We start from the raw sequence: 25,736 nt of genomic DNA on the forward strand, positions 1-25,736 counted from the left end.
CATGTGTAGAAGCGACTTCTGGTGCCGCACTACCCATGTCTGGGTACCGGAAATCGGGCGGCGCTAGGACCCAAAATGGAGCCTCCCTGGCAGGTAGGAAATCTGGGGGATTTACGGGATTTTCCCCAATCCGGGTTGACAGCGGGAAAACGGTTTAAAATACGGGGGTTTCCCTGTGAAAAACGGGAGACTTGGCAGCTATGCTTCGATGGGAAGGGAGTACCGGTAGTAGATCCTTTAGATATTTGGCACAGGTTCCATAGGATGTTGTGGACTTGAAATAAAGGCTCACAGAGGTTTTAAAAATCATATAATTACAAAATAATTGTTTAATGTATGTGTGAGGGACAAGGGATACAGGGAAGTCCCTCCCATCTTAAGTTCCAGCCCATCACCAAGCGCTGGAGAGAGTAAGGAGAGCTCTGCCTCCAGCGGAGAGTCAGGAAGTGGTGTCCGAGGCTCAGGCAGGGTTGTGGAGCCCATGCCTCAGGTGGGACAGGAAGTTGGACGCACGGGGGGGGAGGCCAATCCCCCCAACTCCCGAATTGCGACGCAAACGTAGGGGGAAGAGGTTGGGTCTGCCAAAGTTGTGGTGCTGGAAGAAAACGCGCCAATCGCCATTCGGGAGTTCTGACACCTCACCTTAAGGATGCATTTTTACTGCTCTGAACACTGTAAATAGTCAGCACTTAATAAAAGCCTTAAAAGACCATGCTGGAGTCGTTACTCTAGAGTAGCCATACCAGGCCCTCTGACAGCAACTCCCGAATCTTTTTTGGCTACTTTGGAGTGCAGCGATGAGCGCTCAAGAGGCTGAGCATTGGAGGCTGGAGGCTGAAGCAGCGAAGCAGGAGCTACAGACCCTCACAGCGCACGCACAGCAGCAATTGCATGCCGCTCAGGAGGAAGCGCGAGGGGCGCAGGAGGAGCTGAACAAGCTGGTGGACCAGGTGAGGACAAAAGAGGAGACTGAGAAACAGCTAAGGGTGATGGTATTAGACCTGCAGAAAAAGTTGGAAGAGGAGAAAGCCGCTAGAGGTGGGGGGGCACCCCAGCCGCAGCTAGTCCAAGTGAGAAGGGGACAGAGCCTAGTCACCAAGTTCAGCGGAGACCCGAGGGAGTACCTCGGATTCGAGACTGAGATAAATTATGCGCTGGAATTGCATGCAGCAGAATTCCCAGATGACGCGCACAGAGTCTACTTTATCATAGAGCATTTGACGGGGGCCGCCCGGGAATGGGTAAGACCGCTCGTCGCGCAAAAAAATCCTTGCATGAAGAACGCAACTTTATTTCTAGAAGCTTTAAAATTAATGTACGCTAGCGACAGTGAAATGGAGGCCACTAAACAGGAGCTTCATGACCTAACACAAGGAAAATCGACAGTTAGAGACTACTGGGCGAAATTCACCATGCTGGTGCACAAACTGGGGTGGGATCTGAACAGTGAGCCAGTGAAATCAGCCTTCTACCTAGGTTTGCATGCAGACGTTAAGGATGAGCTGGCAAGAGGTCCTAGACCGCAGACTATGGATCAGCTCAGCAAAGCGGCGCTAGCGGTGGGGGTGAGGCAGGAATCCAGATGGTATGACAAACAAGCGACGCGCGCAGCAAAACCTTGGTTCCCACGCTCTCAGGACAGACCACATCACCAAAACCCACCCCAGGGACCGCCCCCAGACCCGCCCAGACCAAGCCCAGAGCCGGAACCGATGGAGATCGGGGGAGCGCGCGCGCGGGCTTTTCAAACCCCGGCGGCGCCAAAACGCAAGGAGGGAAGAGGAGGGAATTGCTTTCTCTGCAACTCCCCCCGGCATCGCGTCAGAGACTGCCCTCATCGCAGGGAGTGGCAAGGAAAGGCGGGAACGGTTGTACCTTCCCCCACTGACGTAGCACCACAGCAGGGAAACGAGACAGCCTGGCTGCAGGAGACAAGGGGCAGCAGCCAGGCACAGTCAGCAGTGAACAGCCCCAGCCCGCCCACCCGCACAGAGAGGAGCAGAGCCAGCCCACCCCTCCCAGAGCAGGAGTGGTTCTAGAAGTCACGCTGACGCTCCCAAATGGCTACCCCCTGTCAGTCCTCGCCTTAATTGACAGTGGGGCATCTGCCAACTTCTTCTCGAGAAACTTTGCAGAAGAGCACCAAATCCAACTTCTGCAGCTGGATTTTCCCCTGCATGTGGCCACCATTGATGGCAGAGAGTTGCTGGGAGGGGCCATCACTCATCAAACCCCCCCCCATGAGAATGACGGTGGGAAGGCACTCAGAGACACTGGCTTTCAACGTCACGACCATCTCAGACCCCCCCATCGTTTTGGGAATGAGCTGGCTGGCGCGCCACGACCCTTCCATAAGTTGGCACCAGAGATGCATCACGTTTGGGTCGGACTTTTGTCTGGAACATTGCATGCAGCACCAACCAGGGGAGGGGCCTCCGATAGCCACGGTGGCCACCATGCACGTCAAAGGGGGTGAGGCGATACCCAAGCCGTACTGGGACCTGCAGGAGGTCTTCAGCGAAGCGGAGTCCGACCACCTACCCCCACACAGGCCTTTTGACTGCCAGATCAACCTGGTGCCGGGGGCAACTATACCCCCAGCCAAGCTGTACGCCATGTCAGACCAGGAACTGGAGGATCTGCGCGCTTTCATCGACAAGAACCTCAAGCGGGGGTTCATCAGAGAAAGCAAGGCAGCAGGGGGCAGCCCGGTCTTCTGGGTGGACAAGAAAGACACGCAACAGCGCCGCCTGGTGGTGGATTTTAGACGGCTGAATTCGGTGACAGAGCCAGTGGCTTTCCCCATGCCCAGAGTGGATGATCTCCTGACAGCGGCACGCAGGGGCAAGATTTTCACCAAGCTAGACCTGAGGGGGGCGTACAACTTGATCAGGATCCGGGAAGGCGATGAATGGAAGACCACGATGTTCACGCCTCTGGGCTCTTTTGAATATCTGGTGATGCCCTTCGGGTTGCAAGGGGGCTCAGCCTGCTTCCAGGCCTTCATGCACCACGTCCTGGGGTCCCTCCTCTTCAAGAACTGCCTGGTCTTTCTGGATGACATCCTTATCTATTCCAATGACCCAGTGCAGCATGTGAAGGATGTCAGGGAGGTGTTGCAGCGCCTGAAGGACAACCACCTGTATGTGAAGCTGGAGAAGTGCAAGTTTCACACCAAGGAGGTGGACTTCTTGGGCTACAAGCTGTCAGACAAGGGACTGGCAATGGACAAGGACAAGGTGCAGACCATCCTGGACTGGCACAGCCCCAGGACGCGCAAAGATGCCCAACGACTACTAGGCTTCGCTAACTTCTACAGGAAGTTCATCCAGAACTTCTCTCGGGTCACGGCTCCCATCACCGACTGCCTGAGAGGCAAGCAGAAGTTCAGGTGGACACCAGAGGCACAAGCAGCGTTCGAAAGCCTCAAGAGGGTGTTCGCGTCAGACCAGCACCTGTTCCACGTGGTGCAGGATGCGCCCCTACGCCTGGAGACAGATGCTTCTGATAAAGCTGTGGGAGCGATTCTGTTGCAACTGGACGCCAACAGAGAGTGGAGACCCTGTGCCTTCTTCTCCAGGAAGCTGACCCAGCCTGAACGCAACTACACAGTGTTTGATAGGGAACTTCTCGCGATCCACGCGGCGTTCCAGCACTGGCGACACTTCCTGGTGGGCGCCAAGCACCCCATCCAGGTGTGCACAGACCACAAGAACCTGGAGTTCTGGAGAACGGCCAGGGTGCTCAACCAGCGGCAGATACGGTGGGCAGAGTTCTTCTCGAACTTCAACTTCTCCATCCACTACATCCCGGGGGAGCAGAACGTCAGGGCGGATGCCCTCTCCCGCAAGCCAGAGTACATGGAGGAGGAGTTGCCACCAGCACCCAGGCACGTTTTCCCCCCATCTGCATGGTCATGCGGTGCAGCAGTGGTGAGCGAGGCAGAACTCACAGCACTGACGGCAGCGGATGAATTTGCCACCCGCATCTTCAGAGACCTGAGAGGGGGGAGGGAGCAGGCCAAAGACTTTGAGGAGAAGAGGGGTTTGCTTTTTTACAGGGGAGCCCTGTACCTCCCGACCAAACAGCTGAGAGGTAAGGTTCTCAAGCAGATGCACGACAACCCAACGGCGGGTCATTTCGGAAGGGACAAAACCACTCACCTAGTCATGAGACACTTCTGGTGGCCAGGGGTGCGGGAGGATGTTCGGGATTATGTCAGGGGATGTGACACCTGCCAGCGAGCAAAGGTGGTCAGAGCGCCACCAGCAGGTTTGCTGGAGCCATTAGCCACACCGCACAGGCCGTGGGAAGTAGTGTCCATGGACTTCATCACAGACCTGCCGTCGTCCAGGGGCAAGACCGCAGTGTTGGTGGTGGTGGACCTCATGTCCAAAATGTGCCACTTTATACCGTGTGCCAAGGCGGTCTCGGCAGAAGAGACGGCCAAACTGTTTGTGGACCACGTATTCCGACTGCATGGATTGCCTTTAAGAGTTATTTCGGATCGTGGCCGCCAATTTGTTTCCAGGTTCTGGCGACGGCTCATGAACCTCCTGCAGGTGGAGGTCAGCTTGTCGACGGCTCGGCACCCGCAGACCAATGGACAGGCGGAGCGGGTCAACGCCATTCTGCAGCAGTACCTGAGATGTTACGTCAGCCAGAGGCAAACGGACTGGGTGGATCGCCTGCCACTGGCAGAATTTGCCTACAACAATGCGGTGCACGTCTCCACAGGGGTGTCGCCCTTTAAGGCCAACTATGGGCGCGACCTCAGATCTTTCCCGGAGAGGGAGGGGGAGGAGGAGGAAGAGGGCCCACAGGCCGAGGAGTGGGCAGAGGACCTGGAGACGGTGCACCAACAGCTCAGAGAACACTTGGAGAGGGCCAAGGAAGCGTATAAGAAGGGGGCAGATCGCCACAGGCGGCCGGGAGAGGTCATAAGGGTGGGGGACAAGGTTTGGTTATCCTCGGAAGGTCTTCCCACCAGGGGGCGATGCAGAAAGTTAGCACACAGGAGGCTGGGCCCCTTCACGGTCACGCAACAGGTCAACCCGGTAGCCTTCAGGCTAGCACTGCCGGAGGACATGAGAGTGCACCCAGTGTTTCATAGATCACTGCTGTCGCCGTACAGGGAAAGTACCAGGTTCAGGGACAGCGATCAGCCTCCAGAGGGAGGGGGGGAGACGGGAAACGCCCGACAGCTCAATGAGGCAACTGAGATTTTAGACTCAAGGAGAGGGGTGAGAGGACTGGAGTACCTGATAGCATGGGAGGACACTCCGCCATCCCACAATGAGTGGATACCGGCCACGGAAGTACCTGAGGAATTTTTAGTGGAAGAATTCCACGCCCTGTTCCCCCACAGGCCCAAGCCCTGGCACATGGAAAGGGAGGGAGAGGGGGAGGAGCAGGAGGAAGGGATAGCAGGCAGCAGCTCCCCATGGAGATGGGAAGCGGAATTTGAGGACACGGAAGAAGAGGTGTGGGTTTCACCGAGGTCAACGACGTCAGAGGCAGGAGAGGACTGGCAGAACATTTTTACTCCCACCAGCTCTGATGCCACTGACTTCTTGGGATTTCCGTCTTCTCAGGGGGAAGGAGAGAGATCGCAGGATTGGGGGGAAATTTTCACACCCACAGGCTCGGATGCCACAGACTTCTTGGGATTTCACTCGTCCCCAGCAAGCAGAGAGCCACTGGGGAGGAGGAGAGAGGAGCCTGGGAGGGGGGTGGATGTGAGGGACAAGGGATACAGGGAAGTCCCTCCCATCTTAAGTTCCAGCCCATCACCAAGCGCTGGAGAGAGTAAGGAGAGCTCTGCCTCCAGCGGAGAGTCAGGAAGTGGTGTCCGAGGCTCAGGCAGGGTTGTGGAGCCCATGCCTCAGGTGGGACAGGAAGTTGGACGCACGGGGGGGAGGCCAATCCCCCCAACTCCCGAATTGCGACGCAAACGTAGGGGGAAGAGGTTGGGTCTGCCAAAGTTGTGGTGCTGGAAGAAAACGCGCCAATCGCCATTCGGGAGTTCTGACACCTCACCTTAAGGATGCATTTTTACTGCTCTGAACACTGTAAATAGTCAGCACTTAATAAAAGCCTTAAAAGACCATGCTGGAGTCGTTACTCTAGAGTAGCCATACCAGGCCCTCTGACAGTATGGATCAGGTATAAAGATTTGCTGGAAAGGAAAACACCCTGGTGGATCTCACCGTTGGAAGCGAAGGCTCATAAGAAGTTAAATATGGAAGTTAAGTGGCCAAAATATAGAGATTTGTTGATAGAAGTAGAAGACCAATATAAATTAAAGTCATATGAACAGCTTAAAGATAAGTTAAATGATTCATTACAATATCATCAGATAAACGAAATGTTTAAAATGGATATGAAAAAAATTGGTTTCTCATCTGAAAAGTCATGTTTGGAAACAGAATTACTAGATACAAAGTCAAAAAACTTTTCTAAGATGTATTATTTGCTGTTGGAATGGCATACAAAAGATGAACAAGTTACATCAGTGATGATTGAATGGGCTAAAGATGTGGGGCATAATATTATGTCAAATGATTGGGAGAGATTGTGGGGAAAAGGTATGAAGTTCACTGCATGCAATGATGTATAGATGCAAAATGATGTATAGGTGGTATCTGACACCTGTGAAATTAGCAAAAATGCATCATGCATCTGATAAGTGTTGGAAATGTAAAGAGAAAGAGAGAACATTTTACCACATGTGGTGGACCTGCCCCAAGATAAAAGACTTCTGTGAAAAAATTTATAATGAATGGACAAAGGTGTTTAGGAATACCTTTATTTAAAAAAACCAGAAGCCTTTTTGCTTGGAATTGTTGGAGATGAGATCCGAAAGAAAGACTGTACATTCTTTTTGTACCCTACAACAGCAGCTAGACTATTAATAGCCGAATTTTGGAAATCGCGAGAGATGTCTACAATAAATGATTGGCACATAAAGGTGATGGACTATATGGAATGACTGGAAGGATCCGCAACCAGAAGGAGGAGAAGGTGGAAGAAGATTGGAAGAAATTTAGAGACTATTTGAAGAAATATTGTAATATTTAATTAACTTTAAGGAAGCAGAATTGTGTTTCTGGCAGTGTATTAGATGTAAGATAGAAAATAAGATAGAATGGTTTATTAAGAATGTATTTTAATAATGTGCAAGATTTTGGATGAGGAACCTGCTAAAAGCAAAAATGGACAATGTAGTTCAGAAGGGGGACTGAGGGAAGTCCCCACATTATGAAAATGATAATGTGATGAATTGTGGGAATATTTTGTGTTATTTGTGTGTATGTCTTGTTTCTTGTTAGTGTATAAAATAATAAAAAATATTATTTAAAAAAAGGGATGAAATACGAGGTGAAACTTCACCTCTTTAAGGAAATTCAGGATCAAAGATTAATTATTGACAGGAAAATAGGTATTGCAAAGGAAACATTGAAATCTGAAAAAGATCTAATACAAAGTAAAGGAAAATATATCTCACGAGTCTATGACCTATTATTAGAATGAGAATTAAAGGAAGAACAGGTAAAGACTGTGATGGTAAAATGGGCGCAAGACCTAGGTTACAACATTCTTATGGAACAGTGGGAAAAACTATGGCAAGAAGACATTAAGTTTACGGCCTGTTATAATCTTAGGGAAAATACTATGAAGATGATGTCAGGTGGCATCAAACACCAGTACAACTTGTCAAAAAGTATAAAAACAGATCACCCATATGTTGGAGATGCAATAAGGAAAATGGGTCTTATTTACACATGTGGTGGAACTGTGTGGAAATTCGAGAATTTTGGAATAAAGTATATGAAGAATTAAAAAAAATATTTAAAATAACATTTAAAAAAAAGACCAGAAATATTTCTTTTAAGTATATTGCCAGCTGAAATAGGAAAATCAAAAAGACCATTGTACATGTATCTTCTTCTTCTTTGGCGATCACTCATATCTGAGTAAGGTTGTCTTCCATAAACATAGTTTTAACAATGGGTCCGTAAGTGACTGTGGAGGCCAATTCTGTATCCACACGTACTTCCACAGTGGGGACATTGGTTTCCAGGCAGGAGTTAATCACGGTGTGGATTTACCAAGCAGGCCTTCCTCTTAGCACATTTCTCACTTGCGTCCTGAGATCGAGCGTCTTCAAAGCCCATGACACCTTTGATAAAGGCTGTTCTCCAACTGGAGTGCTCGCAGGCCAGTGTTTCCCAGTTGTCAGTGTTTATACTACATTTTTTAAGATTTGCCTTGAGACAGTCTTTAAACCTCTTTTGTTGACCACCAGCATTACACTTTCCATTTTTAAGTTCGGAATAAAGTAGTTGCTTTGGAAGACGATCATCAGGCATCAACATGACCAGTCCAACAAAGTTGATGTTGAAGAATCATTGCTTCAAATGTTCTTTCTCAAGATAATTATGCTGCTGGTCCTAATCATCCGTTGAGAAATACCTCATATTACTACTACTAACTCTGGTTAAATCATCTTTTTTTTTCCATGCCTCAGTAATGGACTGGATGAGAGCCAACAAACTGACACTCAATCCAGATAAGACGGAGGCCCTGTTAGCAGATGGCTGGGAGATGGCCTGCTCCTGATGGGCAGCACTCCCTCTGAAGGGGCAGGTACATAGCACGGGGGTCCTCCTGGATCCTTTGCTGTCACTTGAGGCTCAGGTGGCCTCGGTGGCACGGAGTGCCTTCCGTCAGCTTGGGCTGTGCCCCCATCTGGACAGGGACAGCCTGACTTCTGTCCTCTATGCTCTGGTAACCTCTTGGTCAGATTACTGCAATGCAGTATATGTGGGGCTGCCTCCGAAGATGGTTCAGAAACTTCAGCTGGGGCGGAATTTGATGGCCAGGTTGCTCACAGAAGCAAGGCGGTTAGCACATATTACACCGATCCTGGCCCAACTGCACTGGCTGCCAATTATTTTCCAGGGCCAATTCAAAGTGCTGGTTTTGACCTACAAAGCCTTAAATGGCTCAGGACCACAATACCCCAAGAACTGCCTCTCCCCATATAATCTGTTCCGGACTCTGCATTCATCTTCTGAGGCCCTTCTTTGTGTGCCTGCTCCTCGAGAGATCCGGAGGGTGGCAACACAAGAATGGGCCTTCTCTGCAGTGGCTCCCCATTTGTGGAATGCTCTCCCCAGGGAAGTTTGCCTGGTGCCTTCATTATATACTTTTAGACCAGGGGGAAATGTTTATCTTCAACCAAGCCTTTGGCCGATTGATATTTTATGGGCTTTTAAATGTTTGTGGGAGGGGGCTTACTGGTTTCTTTTTGTTTTATTATGAATTTTGCCTTCTCCTTTTGAATTTTTATGCTGTGAACTGCCCTGTGATCTTTGGATGCAAAGCTGTAGAGCAATCTAATTAAGAAATAAATAAATTCCAGGTGGTCACACCCTGCAAACTGCTCTTTCTCTTTCAGAGGCACCTGTCTTTCTATGAGTCCTTCCAGAATCAGATGTACAAGGTCCGGTGTCTGCAACATTTGTGCCGCTGTGCCATCAGGAGGAAATTTGGCAGTAGGTGCCATTTTCTCATCCCCTTACTGCCTGTTCCCAAACCAGTCCAAAATTATCTGTTGTTAGAACCCGAGGGATTCTTGCTTTGAATATCTTGTACCAAGCCACCAAATCTCACCATTATATCTTCGTCCTCATTGGTGTATGATAAATGAATTGCTTATGAATACAGTAAAGGTTTTTCCGGTTTTCTAACAAATAAGTGCTTTCAGGGGTTTACATAAATATAACCATGGATTATTACAATGACTTGAAGCTTTTAATGTATACCATTTCTGTAAAATGCACTTTGGAAATCTTTTGATGCAGTTTTGTTTGTGGCCTCACAGATTTTAGTGATCTGTTAATAAAATATAAATAGCACAAATAGTAACAAGAATAGAGGCTTTGGAACATTTAGGTAAATAAAATTTCATACTTAAGTGCTGAACTCTAGTAAAATGTCTTTTTTCAATAATGTTTCATTTTCCAAAATAATAGTAATTGATGACTGAATTCTGAATTAAGAAACTATTGATAAAGAGCTAATAAAATGTGAAGGAACAGCCTGTAATGGTAATGTTGTCATAATCTTTAATTTAAATTAGAAATAAGCATCTCTATTTATTACTGTGGTGTTTTATTTACCAAAGAAGTGCAGATGGAATCCTGGTTCACTACATAACTTTTTAAATTCCAAAGCAGCCTCCTGACTCCCCAAACGCTGAAAGCAGCATCTAGGAGATTCCCAAAGCATTGCCTCTCCAGGGACCTCTGTTATTTTTCCATCTCTCTGTCTCTACTTCCCAAATAATTCTGCATTATGCAGCACCTGTGTCTTCCATACAGAGTGCAGGCCATGTGAACTAAGTACTACTTGGAGCTGAACGATTGAAATGAATGAACATGGCTAAATTAGGTCCGTTAATTTCAATAGGCCTACTCTGAGTAAAACTTAGCTGATGGAATCCTGTGCAAAATGTACATGAAACCTAAGCAGGCAGCATATTGGGCTGAAAGCTCCAGCAGCAAGCCAGGGAGGGAGGAGAGTCAGGCTGGGGATGGGGGACTGTGCTGTTGAGATGCAAAAAAAGACAGAGAATAAATGAAGAACTAAATGGCAAGTGCTTATATTATTCTAGGAGAGGACACCAGATTCCAAGATCCCATCACCGCCACCAATGCTAGCATGACATCTCAGGAGTCTTAGCAAGAAAAGTCCCCATTAGCACTGGTTGCCAATTTGCTTCCTTTTTTATATTTATTTATTTAGCGGTATATACATGTTTATTCAAAAATTACAATGTAGCTGTGTCCACTGCCATATCACAGAATCATCTCTCCAATCCTCAATTTCATATCACTGTCATTTTGGCTCGCGGCCAAATATCTTAAAAAGGCCAAATAGCCAATTTGCTTTCAGAACTAATTCAGAGTATTGGTCTTTCAAAAAGGCTGCAAACATTCTTTGTCTCCAGGGTGTCTTAATAACTGCCTTTTTCTATGAGAACTGCTCAGGAGTTTCGTTCAACATCAGAGGCCCTGTTGATTGTTCCTAAGAGACTACAATATGGAAACACTGAAATACAATACTCCAGGTAAAGGTAAAGGTAAAGGGAACCCCTGACCATTAGGTCCAGTCGTGACCGACTCTGGGGTTGCGCGCTCATCTCGCATTATTGGCCAAGGGAGCCGGCGTATAGCTTCCAGGTCATGTGGCCAGCATGACAAAGCCGCTTCTGGCAAACCAGAGCAGCACATGGAAACGCCGTTTACCTTCCCGCTATAGCGGTTCCTATTTATCTACTTGCATTTTGACGTGCTTTCGAACTGCTAGGTTGGCAGGAGCTGGGACCAAGCAACGGGAGCTCACCCCGTCACAGGGATTCGAACCGCCGACCTTCTGATCAGCAAGCCCTAGGCTCAGTGATTTAACCACAGCGCCACCTGGGTCCAGGTAGTTCAATGCTATCACTTGTGGACTGAAGTGAGATCAAGGCCATGAGTAATGTGCTATCAACAACTGTTTTGTGAATTACCATGGTTGATCCAGTGTAGGGTAAGGTGGCATCTGCTAGTACAATGGGGCTTCTCCATACTCCCTCCATCCCCCCAAATCTGTTCCAGAGTAGTGCAAGGAAACTTATGCCATAATAAATTAGTTAGTCTTTAAGCTGGCAGAAGACTCTTTAGAGTAGCCAGCAAACATCTCCCTGTATCTCAGTGGAGGTTTTAAACGTCTCCCCTGTAAATCAGGAAAAGAAAATAGAAAGTTGTTCTTTTTGTATTTTCATCTATACTGTATATTTAGCATAGGTAAAATATTTCAACTCTACTTATGTGACATGGGTTCTGACCTTCTTTAGAGATACCCTAGTGTATCTGAATAAAAAAAGAGGGTACCATATGAATAGCACAGATGTTGACAAACTTTGCATAGGCAAGCTACACACACACAATTAAGATGAAAGAAAGATCGCTGGCTGCATAAAAGGAAGGAGAACAAAGGGAAGGAGGCGGAGCAAGTTCCCCACATGGATTCTCAGCATTGTTCCAGAGCCCCAAAGGAGACAACCTAGGAAGCCCAAAAGCCACACTGACCTGCAGGACCTGTCAATCAAAGAAAGAAGGAAGGGATGCAGCTGCCCCCATCATTCTGATGAGAAGGTAAAAGAACAACTCTTCATTATCATACTAAAGATCCACACAGAGCTCCTTTTTAGGACTCCCAAAAGCAAATGCAGGCCAGCCCACCCAACTTAAATGTGTAATCCTAATAAATTTTAATTTGAAAACTCCTTTCATACTACCTACTTCATATGTGCAGCTCTGCCCCCTCTGCAAAAAAACCTTACAAAAGCAGACTTGATTTGTGAAATAGAATTTGTTAAAATTTGGAAATTTCGGCATCATAAATTTCTGGGTTCCCCCCCCAGCTCTTCACAATATGCTTCTCCCCACCCTGCTGCCTCCCCATTCATCATCAGATTGGTAGCAAAATTATTTACAGTATTGCAGAATATTCCAGATCTGTGGGAGGGGAAAATCAGATTATTGTGCCGTATTGCAGACCATGTGGAAAAATGATGCAAAGCACATTTTCTGGGTCTGCTTCTGAATGCTGAGAATAAGCAAAATAGCATCATCTCTGCTGCACTGGATGCCAGTTTGATGAAAGCTTCTGTTTTATTCCAGCTAAAATTAAATTCCCTAAATATTATTCCTGAACAAAATGGCTTCAAAATTACTCTTGGTAATTTTAAAAATAAATGAAACCAAATTATTTCTAGAATAAAATCCTAAACACAAACAGAAATAAGGGATCTCTCTGCACCATTTGTCATGGATAGTTGAGATTCCCGCATTGGCAGGCGGTTGAAGTAGAAGACCCTCTAATTTCCTTCACCAACTCCACAATTATCAGCTTCTACACTTAAAATAGCATTTCCTTGGTTCCCTCTAAAATGATAATACCAAGTCTTCTTCCTTGTAGGGCACTCAAAATACCCTTCTCTCTTCCAACATTTTTAACTAACATACTTAATTTGTATTCAAAACAGAAAGACAGGCAACTATACATCACATTGAAATACTTTCATTTCACAAAATATGGCTCTTATTCTGAGTTTTAATTAACTTGCTGAAAGTTTAATTAAGTATCTGACGAAGTATCTGACGAAGTGTGCATGCACACGAAAGCTCATACCAAAATAAAAACTTAGTTGGTCTTGAAGGAATTTTTTTAATTTTGTTTTGACTCAGACCAACACGGCTACCTACCTGTAACTTTAATTAATTTGCTACAATTAACAGAATTTTCTGTTCCTTGCTGTATAGAACACACAAATTCATTTTTCCCACCTATAAAAATACAATCCTTCTCCTTTTTGCTGACCACCTTGTTTAACTTGACTGTACTCAATTTTTCAAATTATCAATCTTTTTCAGAAAAACTGAAGAAATGTGCTTTATTACATGAGATTAATCTATATGCCATAGCTATAGTCTGGTTAATGGAAAACACGTGAGAAGTATATGCAGAAGCCAGGTTTCTATGCCCATATATTTTAAATACTTAACTGATGTGAAATCTTCAAAATTTAATACAATGGTTATTTTAATTGGGCTTATTATAGGCCTAAAGGAAACACCCTTTAAGATATCCCACCTCCTAATTGGAGCATGGTGGCAATTAGTTATTGCTGTTTTAAATGAATTGGTTTAATTCTGCATGAATTGCAATTGCAAAAACATTTTGCAGAGCTTCTCAGCCATCATTTTGCTATCAGTGGAGAGCACCATAAATAACCCTGACAAGCAGCAGGTTCCTTCACATTCTCTTCTACATATATCTTTTGCATACCCCAATTTATGTAACTTTTCAAATTACCATTATTGTGGCAATAAATTAATTAACGGTATAAATCAACATTATACAGATGCCACTTAAGAAGATGACCATAAGCATTAGGCCCAATTCATACTGAAGCACATCAAATCTGCTGTTGTTCATAACATCCTATGTAGTTTCATTGCTTCACTTGCTGCAAATTGGAATATGGAACATGGACAGGGTTTTTGGAGTTTTTTGTCTTCACAAAATTAAAAACCAGCTTGATGAACATCATACAGCCTGAAAGTAAACATAAGAGTTTGGTCAAATGCATATGTTTAATATTTGCCATATCTGTATTATATAGTTCTATGGCTTGATTAAGGTACAATGAACGAATCTGTAGAAGAAGGGAAACAGCTGTGAACTGAATTAAAGCATGCATGCATTTATAAAAGGAAGACCATGTGGCCATCTATCTACCCTGTACTTCTTTGGGGAGGGCAGGTCAGCACACAGAGAAAACAGTGAGGGAAGGTTTTGGTGCAATGTGGTCCACTCTTCAATACAGTCATACCTCTGTTTACGTTTGCTGTGGGTTGCATATTTTCAGCTTAAGAATGCGGCAGACCCAGAAGTGTTTACTTCTGGGTTCCGCCGCACACACATGCACAGAAGTGTTCTGCGTGCTTTGCGCGTGCGCAGAAGTGCTCTATTAGTGCTTCACGCATGCATGGAAGCGCCGCTCTGGATACGTAGTTTTTGGGGTGCGGATGGCACCCTGGAATGGATCAAGTACGTACCCAGAGGTACCACTGTACACAGGCACATGCATCTCCAAGTTCCACTCCTACTTCCTGGATGGCCTGCTAGACACCTCACCACATAGGGGTATTATTAGTATTAGTATTAGTACCGTATTATTAAGTTCATTTCTACAGTATACTGCTTTATAGTTTTAAGGAAAAAATCTCAAAGCAGTTTACAACCTACATTAAAACATCAAATAAAACAATTCAGAATAAACCTGGTTTGTTTTTTTAAAAAAATAAAATATAAAGTATAAATAAATAAATAAATATAAATAATTTTTTATTTGTACCCCGCCCTCCCCGGTTGGAGCTGGGCTCAGGGAGGCTAACATCATAAAACTTACACAGTATACAAAGAACATTGAACACAGTATACATTCCGATCAACATAATTAACAGGAAACTAAATTATTCTATTAAAGATTTTGAAATAAACCATTAGAAGGTCATGTACAGAATGCACATGTAATGCAGCAAAATTAACCGAAAAATTGTCTTAATTCTTCAAAAGCAAACATTACTAAAGGAAATTAAATATAAAATGCACATGTAAAACAGCAGTCTTAGCAAAAAATATATATAATCTTAAGCTTGGAACATTTCTGCTCCTGTTGGCTGCCAGTCCTGCCAATGGTGGCTCATGGGCCAAGGCAGCTCAGGCAATGGTCTGCCCCCTCAGCAGTCTCGGCTGTTGCAGCTGGAGTCAGTCAGGGCACTTGTCCTGCCAGGCCAAAGTGGCACCTTCAAGAACCAGGGCAAAGCTGCAGGTCAGAATGCAAAACTAGTTTGAGAGAGACTGAAATGTTCAACTAGATTTAGACCATACATGCAGAAGCAGCAATGAGGAGTCCCTTGAATGCCGCCACCCTCCCTCACAGAAGCTGATTCTGTTGCTGTGGAGAAAATAGCAAGAAGCCCTGGACAAGGCCTGGTTTGCCCCTTGGGTGTCCTTGCTCCCTATGTTTCATTTATACAGCCAGGCTCGATTCAGAGAACACGACCATTATCCGAAGGTTTTATAGGGATTGTAAGGTTTTACAGGTTTATCATGGATGATTTAGCTGATCAAAGACTGGAAATCAGGCCAGAAGCCAGACATTCTCTTCTTAGGGCTCTTGTTGGTGAAAGGTATATGCAGAAGAGCCAGAACCTAAGCACAGATATAGTCCAGGATGTTGAAAGAAATATATTGAATAGGAATAAAATACCGGGATTTATTCAGATGTGCCTTGGGCTTGCCGATTATCCCAGTGCCTTTGTACACACACGTGTGTGTGTGTGTGTGTGTACGTGTGTGTGTCGCAGAACACTGGAAGGCCGGCAAGGGGGTAATGCGGGGTTTTTGGGGAGGATCCTGCTTCCACCCTTCTCTCTCTCTCTCTCTCTCTCTCTCTCTCTCTCTCTCTCTCTCTCTCTCTCTCTGTGTGTGTGTGTGTGTGTGTGTGTGTGTGTGTGTGTGTGTGTGTGTGTGTGTGTGTGTGTGTGCTCCTAGAGGGCGCCACTGATGGGCTGGGCGGCACTCGCGCCTTGGGGCTCTCCGTCGTCCCCGGGAAAGGAGTCGCGCCAGAGCCGCAGCGGCACGTCGCTACGGCCTGTAGGTGGCGCCACTTTCACGAGAATCGCTCCCTTCCGCCAAGCGCAGGGAAGCTGCTTCCCCTTGCGCGGAAGTTTCAGAGGCGCTCTCTCGACGGCGCCCGTCCTTTCCCCTTGCACTTGGCACAGCCCCGACCGTCGTGCGCCACCGGGACTCTTGCCCCGACCGCCGACCGACGTGGGGAACCGCCGCGGGTGCCGCCGACGCCTCTCCGCCTGCACCTTGCGTGCGTTCAAGCGATGCTCCGCGCCCAGCGCAGCAGTGCTTCCCCGCCGGCGGAGGAGCTGCTCGGAGGCCGAGCTGCCGAAGTGGTTCGCCTGGGCTGCTGCACCGACGGACCGCGGCTCGCCTTCAGCATCCCAATTAAGAGAGACTCGATTCCTTTGTAATGCAATTTGCGAGCAATAAGCGTGATTGACATGCGCCCGTCTTGGCGTTGCTCGCTCGGGCTCGGGCTCCTGGCCTCGCCGCTGCGCCTGGAAGAAGGCGCGGAGCGGGGGGAGGGGTGCACGTCGACTGGGCCCCCGCTGAAATATGCCGCGCTCTCACGGTTTGCTTAGGATCCCGGAGCCTTGTCGTAGCGCAGCTATTTCAGAAAAGGTGCTCGGGTTCCGCCCTCCCGCGCATCAGCAAAAGTAATATTAATGCGAAGGAAGGAGCCCCAACAGTGGGCTGCTAGTTAACGCCATGAGATTTCCAGAAAGCCATGCATAATTTTTTTCCCGGACACATTTTTCGCGTCGCGTCCCAATTAAATGAGCGAGGCAGCTAACGCACAGCCAGCAGCACCCCGTATCAGGGACGAGGGAAAATGGCGGGAGGGGTGGGCTCCCCTTCCCCCAGTGGAGAGGCGAGCGCGAAAGGCGCCTTTACCCGGCAGGGCACAGAAATGCCCCAAAGAGCCGGGGAGGGGGGCGAAGGTTCGCGTTCCGAAGAGGGAGAGCTAGGGGAGGTTAGGGGCGGTGGGAATGGCGGCGGGCAATGGCGCCCCAACCCGGGAGGGGCTCCAGGATCCCGGGGCGGCACGTCGGAAAAGCCTCGCCCGCAGCCGCCCCTTGGTCGTTCCAGGAGAGTGGGGCTGCGGCGGCGCATTTGGGGAAGCGGGGGGGGGTTCTCCTCCCGGGAAAGGCGTTGCAGGCGGAGGAGACGAAGGAAGGCGCGCGCGCTTGAGCCTTGACTCTTGGAAGGCGCGCGCGCTTGAGCCGGCGCTCAGGCGGCCCATCCACAAAGCAATCCTAATCTTTTTTGGGGGGAGTCCTAATGAACCTGATTGAGTGATTGCATGAACATATACAACCCCCCACACCCCGGTTTAAAATGAAATCCAATCCCAATGAGGGGCGTGCTTCCTTCCCGGCAGGGGTGGGCGGGGTGGGGGTCGCGGGCGGTGGTGCAGGATTGGCCAGAATGCGGCTGCTGCGGCTGCTTCTCTTGATGTCTCAAATGATGGATAATGTGAGAATGGCAAATATACTATTTGTCTAATGGCTCTGCAATTAAATTCCCCCGTAAATGACCCATGCCTCATTTCATCCTAATCTATGGAATTTTGATTGAATTCGTCAGCTCTAATTGAAAAATACTGCACTTTAATGTCTGCCTTGCAGATTCCGAACAAGAGTGGTTTTAATGAGACTGTGGCCCTCTGACCTACGAAGATTTGGAGGCTTTGAGGCAGGATTTTTTAAAGGGGCCGGTTTCTCACCTAGGCGCCCTGCCCTTTCGTCTGCGGGAAGAACGAGGCTCAGGACGGAGAGCGCGGCCGCCTCGGAAAACTCTCCAGCGGACACCCGGCTCCGTTTAACGCAAAAAAAAAAAAATTAAAAATCGCTTTGCTTAGTTTTACTTCGAATGCCCGCATGGCCTGGTTGATTTCTAAGAGTTTGGTTTCCGCCTTTTGTGACCTGCGAGAATCTTTTCCGCAGCGATTTACAAATACAGTATGTTGATACCCGAGAGCTAGAATAGGTTGCGCAGATTCCGTTTACTGTGGGAAGTGAACCGCGCATCGCTCCCGAGTCATCATTGGTGATAGAAAATTCCAGACCTGGGTTTGCTGCTCTTTTTTTTCTTCTACTCGTTTCCCCTCATTCTGCCTCACTGAGTCCAGCACTTCAGGGCTGTTGTTCTCGCGCTCCCCCTCTACCCCATATGGGGGCGGGGGTTGCCAAAGGCAAAAATTAAGAAATAAAACCCACCCTTTCACCACAAACGCGAAGACGGTTGCGCAGGATTTTGCTCAGGGCAGAAACTATTTCCAGCTTTGGGGAAAATAAATGCGCGTCCCGCTGCGTGCGATCCACCACTCCAATCTAGTTTGTTTCCGTGCTCTTAAAAAGGCAGTCGGCGAGGAAACCCTCTCTCCTTTGCTGTTTGGGCTGCAAACCTTGCGGACCTTTGCCTGGGCCGTCTGAGCAGAGGACTCCCCCCGTCTGCGTGCCCGGCTCTTGATCCCCTGTCTGCGCTGGGTGCAAAAAGCGGGGCACGGGGAGTTTCTGCGCCCTCAAACCAGCAGCGAGCAAAAAGCATAAGGAGCTCAAGTAAAACGAGCTGGGCTTTTTACTTTTTCAATGCCTCCAGATTGCCTTTGTATATTATATGCGTTTGCTGCTTTTTGAATTTGCAGATCCCAAAGCAGTGCACAAGTCTCAAAATGACCCTGAGATCCGTTAATGCAAACAGATTGACGGAGAAAACCAGTCAAAAGCTAAAGTATTTCGAAAGCCAGCAGCAACCGGAATCAGTTGAGAGACTTCTGCGCGGCACCATCGCCAGCATTTCTACCTAGGAAGCCCCCTACCCCGTTTCTGCTTTGCTGTCAAGCTCGAAGGGTCCGAGAAGCCGTCAAGTCTATCATGCGCGAGGTGCCAGCAGCCGACCCTAACGCGCAGAGCAGAAGCTGGTCACCCTGGGTGTGGGTGGCTGTTTTCAAAAAGGCACGGGGGATGTGCAAGAACAACTCCTCTCTTGCATTCAGGAAGGTTATTGAGTTCTGGCTTCTAAAAACAATGCCTCGGCTTTTAGATACAGAGGAAGTAGGCTGGGGGAAGGGAGCTGTTCTTCCGAGCTGACAAAGTGTCATTTTCTCCCTCAGTGCATCTCAGTGATGAGAAAAGATTCATGAGCTGAGTTGCCCCTGTCGCTAAACTGTGGAAGACACGGGAGCCCTGATAAAAGAAAAAGGTTGGCAATCCAAATCCCACAACACTTAAACAGTTACATGCCCTCTTTACTGGCCAACATTTTATTTTGGAGTGAATTTGAAATCCGTTTATTTATGCTATTTGTATCTTGCCCATCAACCCAGTCCTCTGGGCTATTTACAGAAGTGATCAATATATAGAATACAATCAAGCAACAGCAATAGGTAAATTAAAATACAAAAATAAATTCAATAAAACCAGCATTAAACCTTGCATTAAATCAATACCAAGGTGGGTGAGAAGGGGCTGATAAAGAGCAGCGCCAAAAGATATAAAATGCTCTAGAAATATAACTAAAATGTTTGGGGAAATAAATAGGTGTCATGTGAACCTAATTGGCCCCTTCCCCAGTGACCATCCACCTCTCTTCACTCAGGACAAAGAACCTGAAGAAGGCCATCTCACATGTGACCACCAGACAGGCATGTACAGGAAGAAGACTGCCATGAAATATATCCTATGTCCCATTGGAGATCAAACTCACTGTGCACACAGGATTGGAGCTTCAGATACTTGTTCATATTTGACAGATTTGGCACTTTTAATGTATTTTAAATCTTTGTTGGAAGCCGCCCAGAGTGGCTGGGGAAACCCAGCCAGATGGGCGGGGTACAAATAATAAATTATTATTATAAAGTATTATTTAAGTTGACCTTAAATGAGTGTTGTTGAGATCTGTGCCCATTTGGCAGACACTTCCCTTAGCAGGTATTTGGACTGCCTAATGATACCAAACAAGTATCCTGGGGATCTTGGGTAAGTGATGGGTGCAAATGCATGTTCCAACCAATCAATCAGTACTGCATAGGAAATCCCACTTCTGAAGTCAAAAGATTGCCCTCTGGATGGGGCTCAGATTGAGTCCTGATGCCTCAGCAATGCAATTTCCATTGTCTCAATGGCACAGACCCTGTATGTTCCTCATGGAAGAGTTATGCCATTCTGCAATGAGAACACACACATTTGTCTTTGTTTCTCTCATACATGACCATAAGGTTTCTGCCCAAATTAATCCATACAATGGGCACCTCTTTTAAATCCTGCTAGGAATCAGGCAAATCAGGCCTGCACACCTTGTTTAAATCAGGCAGAGCAAAAACTAGCTCATGAAATAACCCCCTCAAGTCATTCCAAATGGATAATGTTGTCTAGGTATTTCTTCAAATCACTGCCATACTCTGGTGTCACAAATGCCTTGCCTCCTTAGCAACATCAACCATATTAAAATGGGCAGCTGGCAGCATAGTCCCATTTTCATATCAAGAGCTCAATAAACATCCTCACAGTAAGTCACAAAGCAGGTACTCTTTCTTGCTCGATGGCTGGTATGTAAAACCACTGTCTAAAATAGAAAAGGCTCCAGTCATTCTTCTCACACATAAATGAGCAAAGCACATGGCATTCTCAAGGGACATGGTAGTACCATACCTCCAAAGCATGTAGGGAAGGACCATATCTCAGTGGGTGAGTAGAGCAGAAGAAGGTCCTGTATCCAATCCATGGTAACTCCAGTTAAAAGACTTGAAAAGCTGATCCCAGTCTTCTTGTTCTTTGGTGATAACTCGTGGCCGAGTAGGATTGTCTTCCATGAACACAGTCTTAATGGTGTGTCCATAAATGACTGTGGAGGCCAATTCTGGATCCACATGTCCTTCCACAGGGGGGATATAGGAGGTTTTTTTGGGGGGGGGGAGTTGATCACAGTGAGGATTTGCCAAGTGTGCCTTCCTCTTAGCTCATTTTTTCCTTTTCATCCTGAGTTTGTGCTGCCCCCAGCAGCCAATACTAGGATAAATGACCAATGGTCTTACCTCAGCTCCCTGTGCCATATACCCTGAGCCCTTCCAGCCAGAGAGAACCATCACTGAATGCATTCTGAAAACCAAGAGTCCTCTGTGTATGAGGTGGGGCTTCATGGGGAGTTATGAGCTTCTTTTCCTCCATCCTCTCCCTTGGCGCTTTTGAGCTCAAAGAAGATCATGAGAAGGACATTAGTGCTATTCAACACCCAGAAAGTGAACTATCAATCATTTAAAATAAGTGATGTGAAGTGTCATTATTGTGTTGTGAAATCAATTTACTTGGTGGTTTTTGCCACTGGTATTGGCAAAACACTAAATCCACTTTTACCACTGTCAGTGAAAGCTGCTTAACTGCCAAGCCCTTTTATGAAGAAAGGCACGGCCTCTGTTCATCTCCCTGGGACAACAAGCATCCGGCAAATGCCATTTTGCCCAGTGCAAAATATGTTGACAATCAAGAATAACAGGAGTCTTACTTGGTGGGTGACATGTTGATATCAATAACAGATCTATTGTGCAGAACAGCCCTTTTGATGGGAACCATTAAAAATTAATTGTCCTTTGTTTTGCCCTTTGGCTACTCATAATCCCATTTCTTACATAATTAAGTAGGGATTACATTTCATTATACTTTTCCTGGTTACACAATGAGATGTATAAAAATTATGCTGTAAACGTGCATATCTTCTACCTACAAATTCCCTAAAAGAGCCATTCAGAAAGATAGTGTTTCTTTTATTTTATTTAGAATATTTTAAGGCTACCCACTAGAGCCAAGCCCTCACAAGGCAGATTTTATTATATAAATATATATAAATATGAAATCACACAAAGAACAAAACTACCTGAAAGCATCAGAAAACAGTATAAAAGCAGCATAGCAGAACCACAACAAAATAGCAAAAGCAGAAATAGCAATGAACGACAATATCTGACTCAGCACAATTTCATTTAAAATTAATAAAATAGTTCAGCACCAGATCAAACAATAAAGTCAGTCAATGCTAATTAACATATGCTTTTCACTTCTATTCCTAAAATTAGCTTCAAAAAAGAGCTTCAGCCAAAGAGAACAGAAGCCTGGGGGTTGGTGTTTAAATGTTCACAGAACAGCCCAAGGCCCAGGTATCAATTAGAAGCTGCAGCTGGAAATCCTAGGGCTAGTTTATCTACCCATCTCAGTTTCTGGGATTAGCAGGACAGACATGAATGGTGACTGAAGGATTTCCATTCTTATGGCCGTGAAATATCAAATGGAAACAAAAAAAAGGCAGCTTCTGCAGATTCATCCAGGACAAGGTATATGACTTGGGTAGATGCTTCACAATTTTTATTTCTTTAATCTCATTAAAAGAAGCCAAAAAGAAATCCAGTGTTTTACGGTACACATCATGCGGGGCTTCACATCCATGGCAATCCCGCACTTTGAACACTCTGGCAAGTTGGGTCGCCTCTCTTGGAAGGGATAGAGCTGGAGAGAGAGAGAGGCAGGGAGGTTAGGTTGGCAGGGAGGTCAATTGATTGTACCTTCACATACAGTTACTTCTAATTTCTTTTTCTGTTGTCTTATCAGAAGTCAAGGTGCTAAAACAGATGTGCTTCTGTTTTATTGCTATCAAGCATCCACAAAGTTTTAAGTAACTTGACTATAATAGCTCTAAAAATAGTCATAATGCTGTGAAATCAGTTGACTGGACTGGAGGCAGCAAAACACTAAATGCACTTTTATCACTCTTCAGGCTAACCAGAGTCATGGAGCCCTCTGGATATGGATGGTGACATGATTCATGATGTATGACACATATTCTTCCCTATTCTTGCATCATTTTGTGAACATTGATTTATTGGTTGTGATCGTTGTCCTTAATTATTCTTATTACTAGGAGGCCATGTAGTTGCCTACTGCAACCCTCTAGCCCTTTTCTGAAATTGCCTCATCTCAGCATCGACCTTCTCCTCACTCTCACACAGCACAGCAACAACCAGTTAAGGTATAATTTGCAAACAATTGTGCTTGTTAAAAAGTATTTGGGGGCTTTTTACTCTCCCATCTCCTTCTCTGTTGGAGCATACATGTAGCCTTAAAAAAAGAAAAAAAGGCGGAACAGGGGACAGCCAAGACACACACACACAGAGAGAGAGAGAGAGAGAGAGAGAGAGAGAGAGAGAGAGAGAGAGAGTGTTCCTGTTGCCTTCCCTTACCCATGTAGTACTGCAGCCATATTTTCAACTCTGTCTAAAATATGTGTCAAACACACCAAAATGCTCCTCTAAATTATTTGTGATCAGACTGTGGCCTGCCCTGAAATCTATGGATAAAGGGCAGTATACAAATATAAATAATCCAGATGCTGCTGGACTACAACTCCCCTCATTGCCATTGGTCATCCTGGCTAGGGCTGGTGGGAGTTGGAGATATTGTTGAATACTGTACAGTATCTGGAAAACCACAGATTCCCAACCACTGATTAAGGCAATTCACTCTGATGGCTTTTCATTCATTCTGGTGTTTGGGACTATCCTACCTAACTGATAAAAGCAGCACTAGTTTACCATGATAAATCTTGTCAGTCTTTAAGGCGCTTCAAGAAGCTGTTGTTCTTGATGCAACTGGTTAGCATGGCTTCCTCTCTGGAATTTCTTAGGAAAGGCCTGAAATTCTTGCAGTATTTGTAAAAGTAGAATGTCATATGACTAAGATTCTATAGCTTTTCCTCCAGTAGCTCATAGGGCTAAAATGTTCTCTCTTTGAAATACTAATCTTCCATGTTATGAGCGAGTTTTTTCAATATTAGGTGAATCTTTCAGTAATGCAGTCCACAGCGATGTGTGCACATTGTAAAGTGGCATTTCCAGGAGAACTGTACTGCCACCATTTGATTTTGCTGAATGAGCTTGCTTTTTTGGGCTTGCTGCCTGTACTCTCGCATCTGGCCTCTGGATTTCTTAAGCACTTCTGAAAGGAGGCTTTATGACCACCCCCACTAACCTTTGGCCATGCTCCTCTCCCTCTCCCCCAAATCTACCTCCCCAATGGAGGCGTCCCCAGAAATAGATCAAAATCAAAGGTAGCATGGACTGGCTGGGCTGGAAGCAGAATTGTGAGATGGAGAGCCTAGAGCGGCTGTTTTGCAGGGAGAGCAGTTGGACAGACTGTTGCATTAAACATGCATGTGCAGTTGTGCACATGGATACATCTGTGTGCACAGTCTGCTCAGTTGTTACTATAGTTGATAGGGGCTAAGAATAGGGCTGATGAAAAGCATAACAAAATACAAACAAATAATTCAATATTTCTAACCCTCATTTTACTTAACATTGTCTTGTGGACTTCCTCGATTCTCACCCTTCTGGTTTTCTTTTTTCTTTTTAACCACTTAATTTTGTTATGTTTTTCTATTTGTTATTTTTTAGTTTATGTGTTGTGAGGTATTTGTTTTTGTTTTTATTGTATTATGTTTTATTTTAAAATGAATAAAAAAATTGGGGGGTGGGAGAGAGAATAGGGCTGATGAGCCAGTGCCTGCAACCTGCTTCTCTAAGGTCAAGGCAAAGCTATCTATGAACTCCAAAAGAGCAAGAGATTTACATACTGCAAGCAAATATTTCCCTAAGGAATAATTTGAAATATCTAATGTCCCACGCAGCTTTAAAGGCAGCGAATGCAGGGCTCATGCACTTGCTAGAGGAAAAAGCCCTGTCCACAGGGAATATCTAGGCATCCATGTATTGAATCCAGCTTTGTTTCAGATTTGCTAAAATTTTAACTCATCACTAGGTAATGTAGTTCAGAAATCTGCACAGTTGGTGCTAACTTAACATTAAAAAAAATAGGTGGAGAACACCTCGAGAGAAGCACCTCTTTTTCCTTTTGTATAAAGGAGAATTATTAAAGCATTTTAGCATATTTTTAAGCTCAGCTAACATAAAATATTAGAATGAAAGTAAATATAACAAAATAAAGCATGTATCAAAATAGAAAACCAATCAAATTTAAATTCATGTCAAAACAGTTTCAAACGTAATCTATGAAATCCAGTAAGTAATCTTGATTCCTCCTTGATTTCTTCTGGCAGAAATGCTGAGACCTATAGACTCTCCTCCATCTGCATTTGACCTGGTTCAATCATACAACCTCTGTTTTCTCTTTCAAAAAATAAGAACCTACAGCCTTTATTCTGAGTAATCAATTGGTAGAAGAGAAAAGTCAGACAGATGTCAAGACTTAAGAAAATCATTAAGTTGCTCTTGTTGGTAGGGAAAATTTCATATAAAAAATCTCAGCATGCTGGCATACATAGTCACATAAGACAGATATGAAGGTCTAAATATATAATGTCCTGGTTTTTATTAATTTATACTGTAGTGCTTTAACTGGAGAGAGCTGTTTTATGTTTCATGCTCAAGCGAATAAGACTGTTGCCTAAGAGTGAGCAGCATTTATTAAACGAAA

The 25,736-nt window shown here is 45.8% G+C and overlaps 1 protein-coding gene across 4 annotated transcripts in view; it reads left to right on the forward strand.

Moving 5' to 3' along the window:
- Nucleotides 1-10,108, forward strand: part of ASB18 (ankyrin repeat and SOCS box containing 18) — a 58,186-nt gene extending 48,078 nt beyond the window's left edge. For 2 of the 4 annotated variants that reach the window (XM_088665706.1, XM_035139182.3), the window contains exon 5: nt 9,464-10,108. In XM_088665706.1, the coding sequence (XP_088521832.1) occupies nt 9,464-9,649 (186 nt within the window). In that variant the 3' untranslated portion in view covers nt 9,650-10,108. Of the gene's footprint in view, nt 1-6,165; nt 6,295-6,899 lie in introns of those variants that run through there. The other 2 variants (XM_088665739.1, XM_088665796.1) reach the window with 2 other exon arrangements.
- Nucleotides 10,109-25,736: the final 15,628 nt, after the last annotated feature.

This window comes from Zootoca vivipara, chromosome 1 (assembly GCF_965207765.1).
Source record: "Zootoca vivipara chromosome 1, rZooViv2.hap1.1, whole genome shotgun sequence".
Lineage (NCBI taxonomy): Eukaryota > Metazoa > Chordata > Lepidosauria > Squamata > Lacertidae > Zootoca > Zootoca vivipara.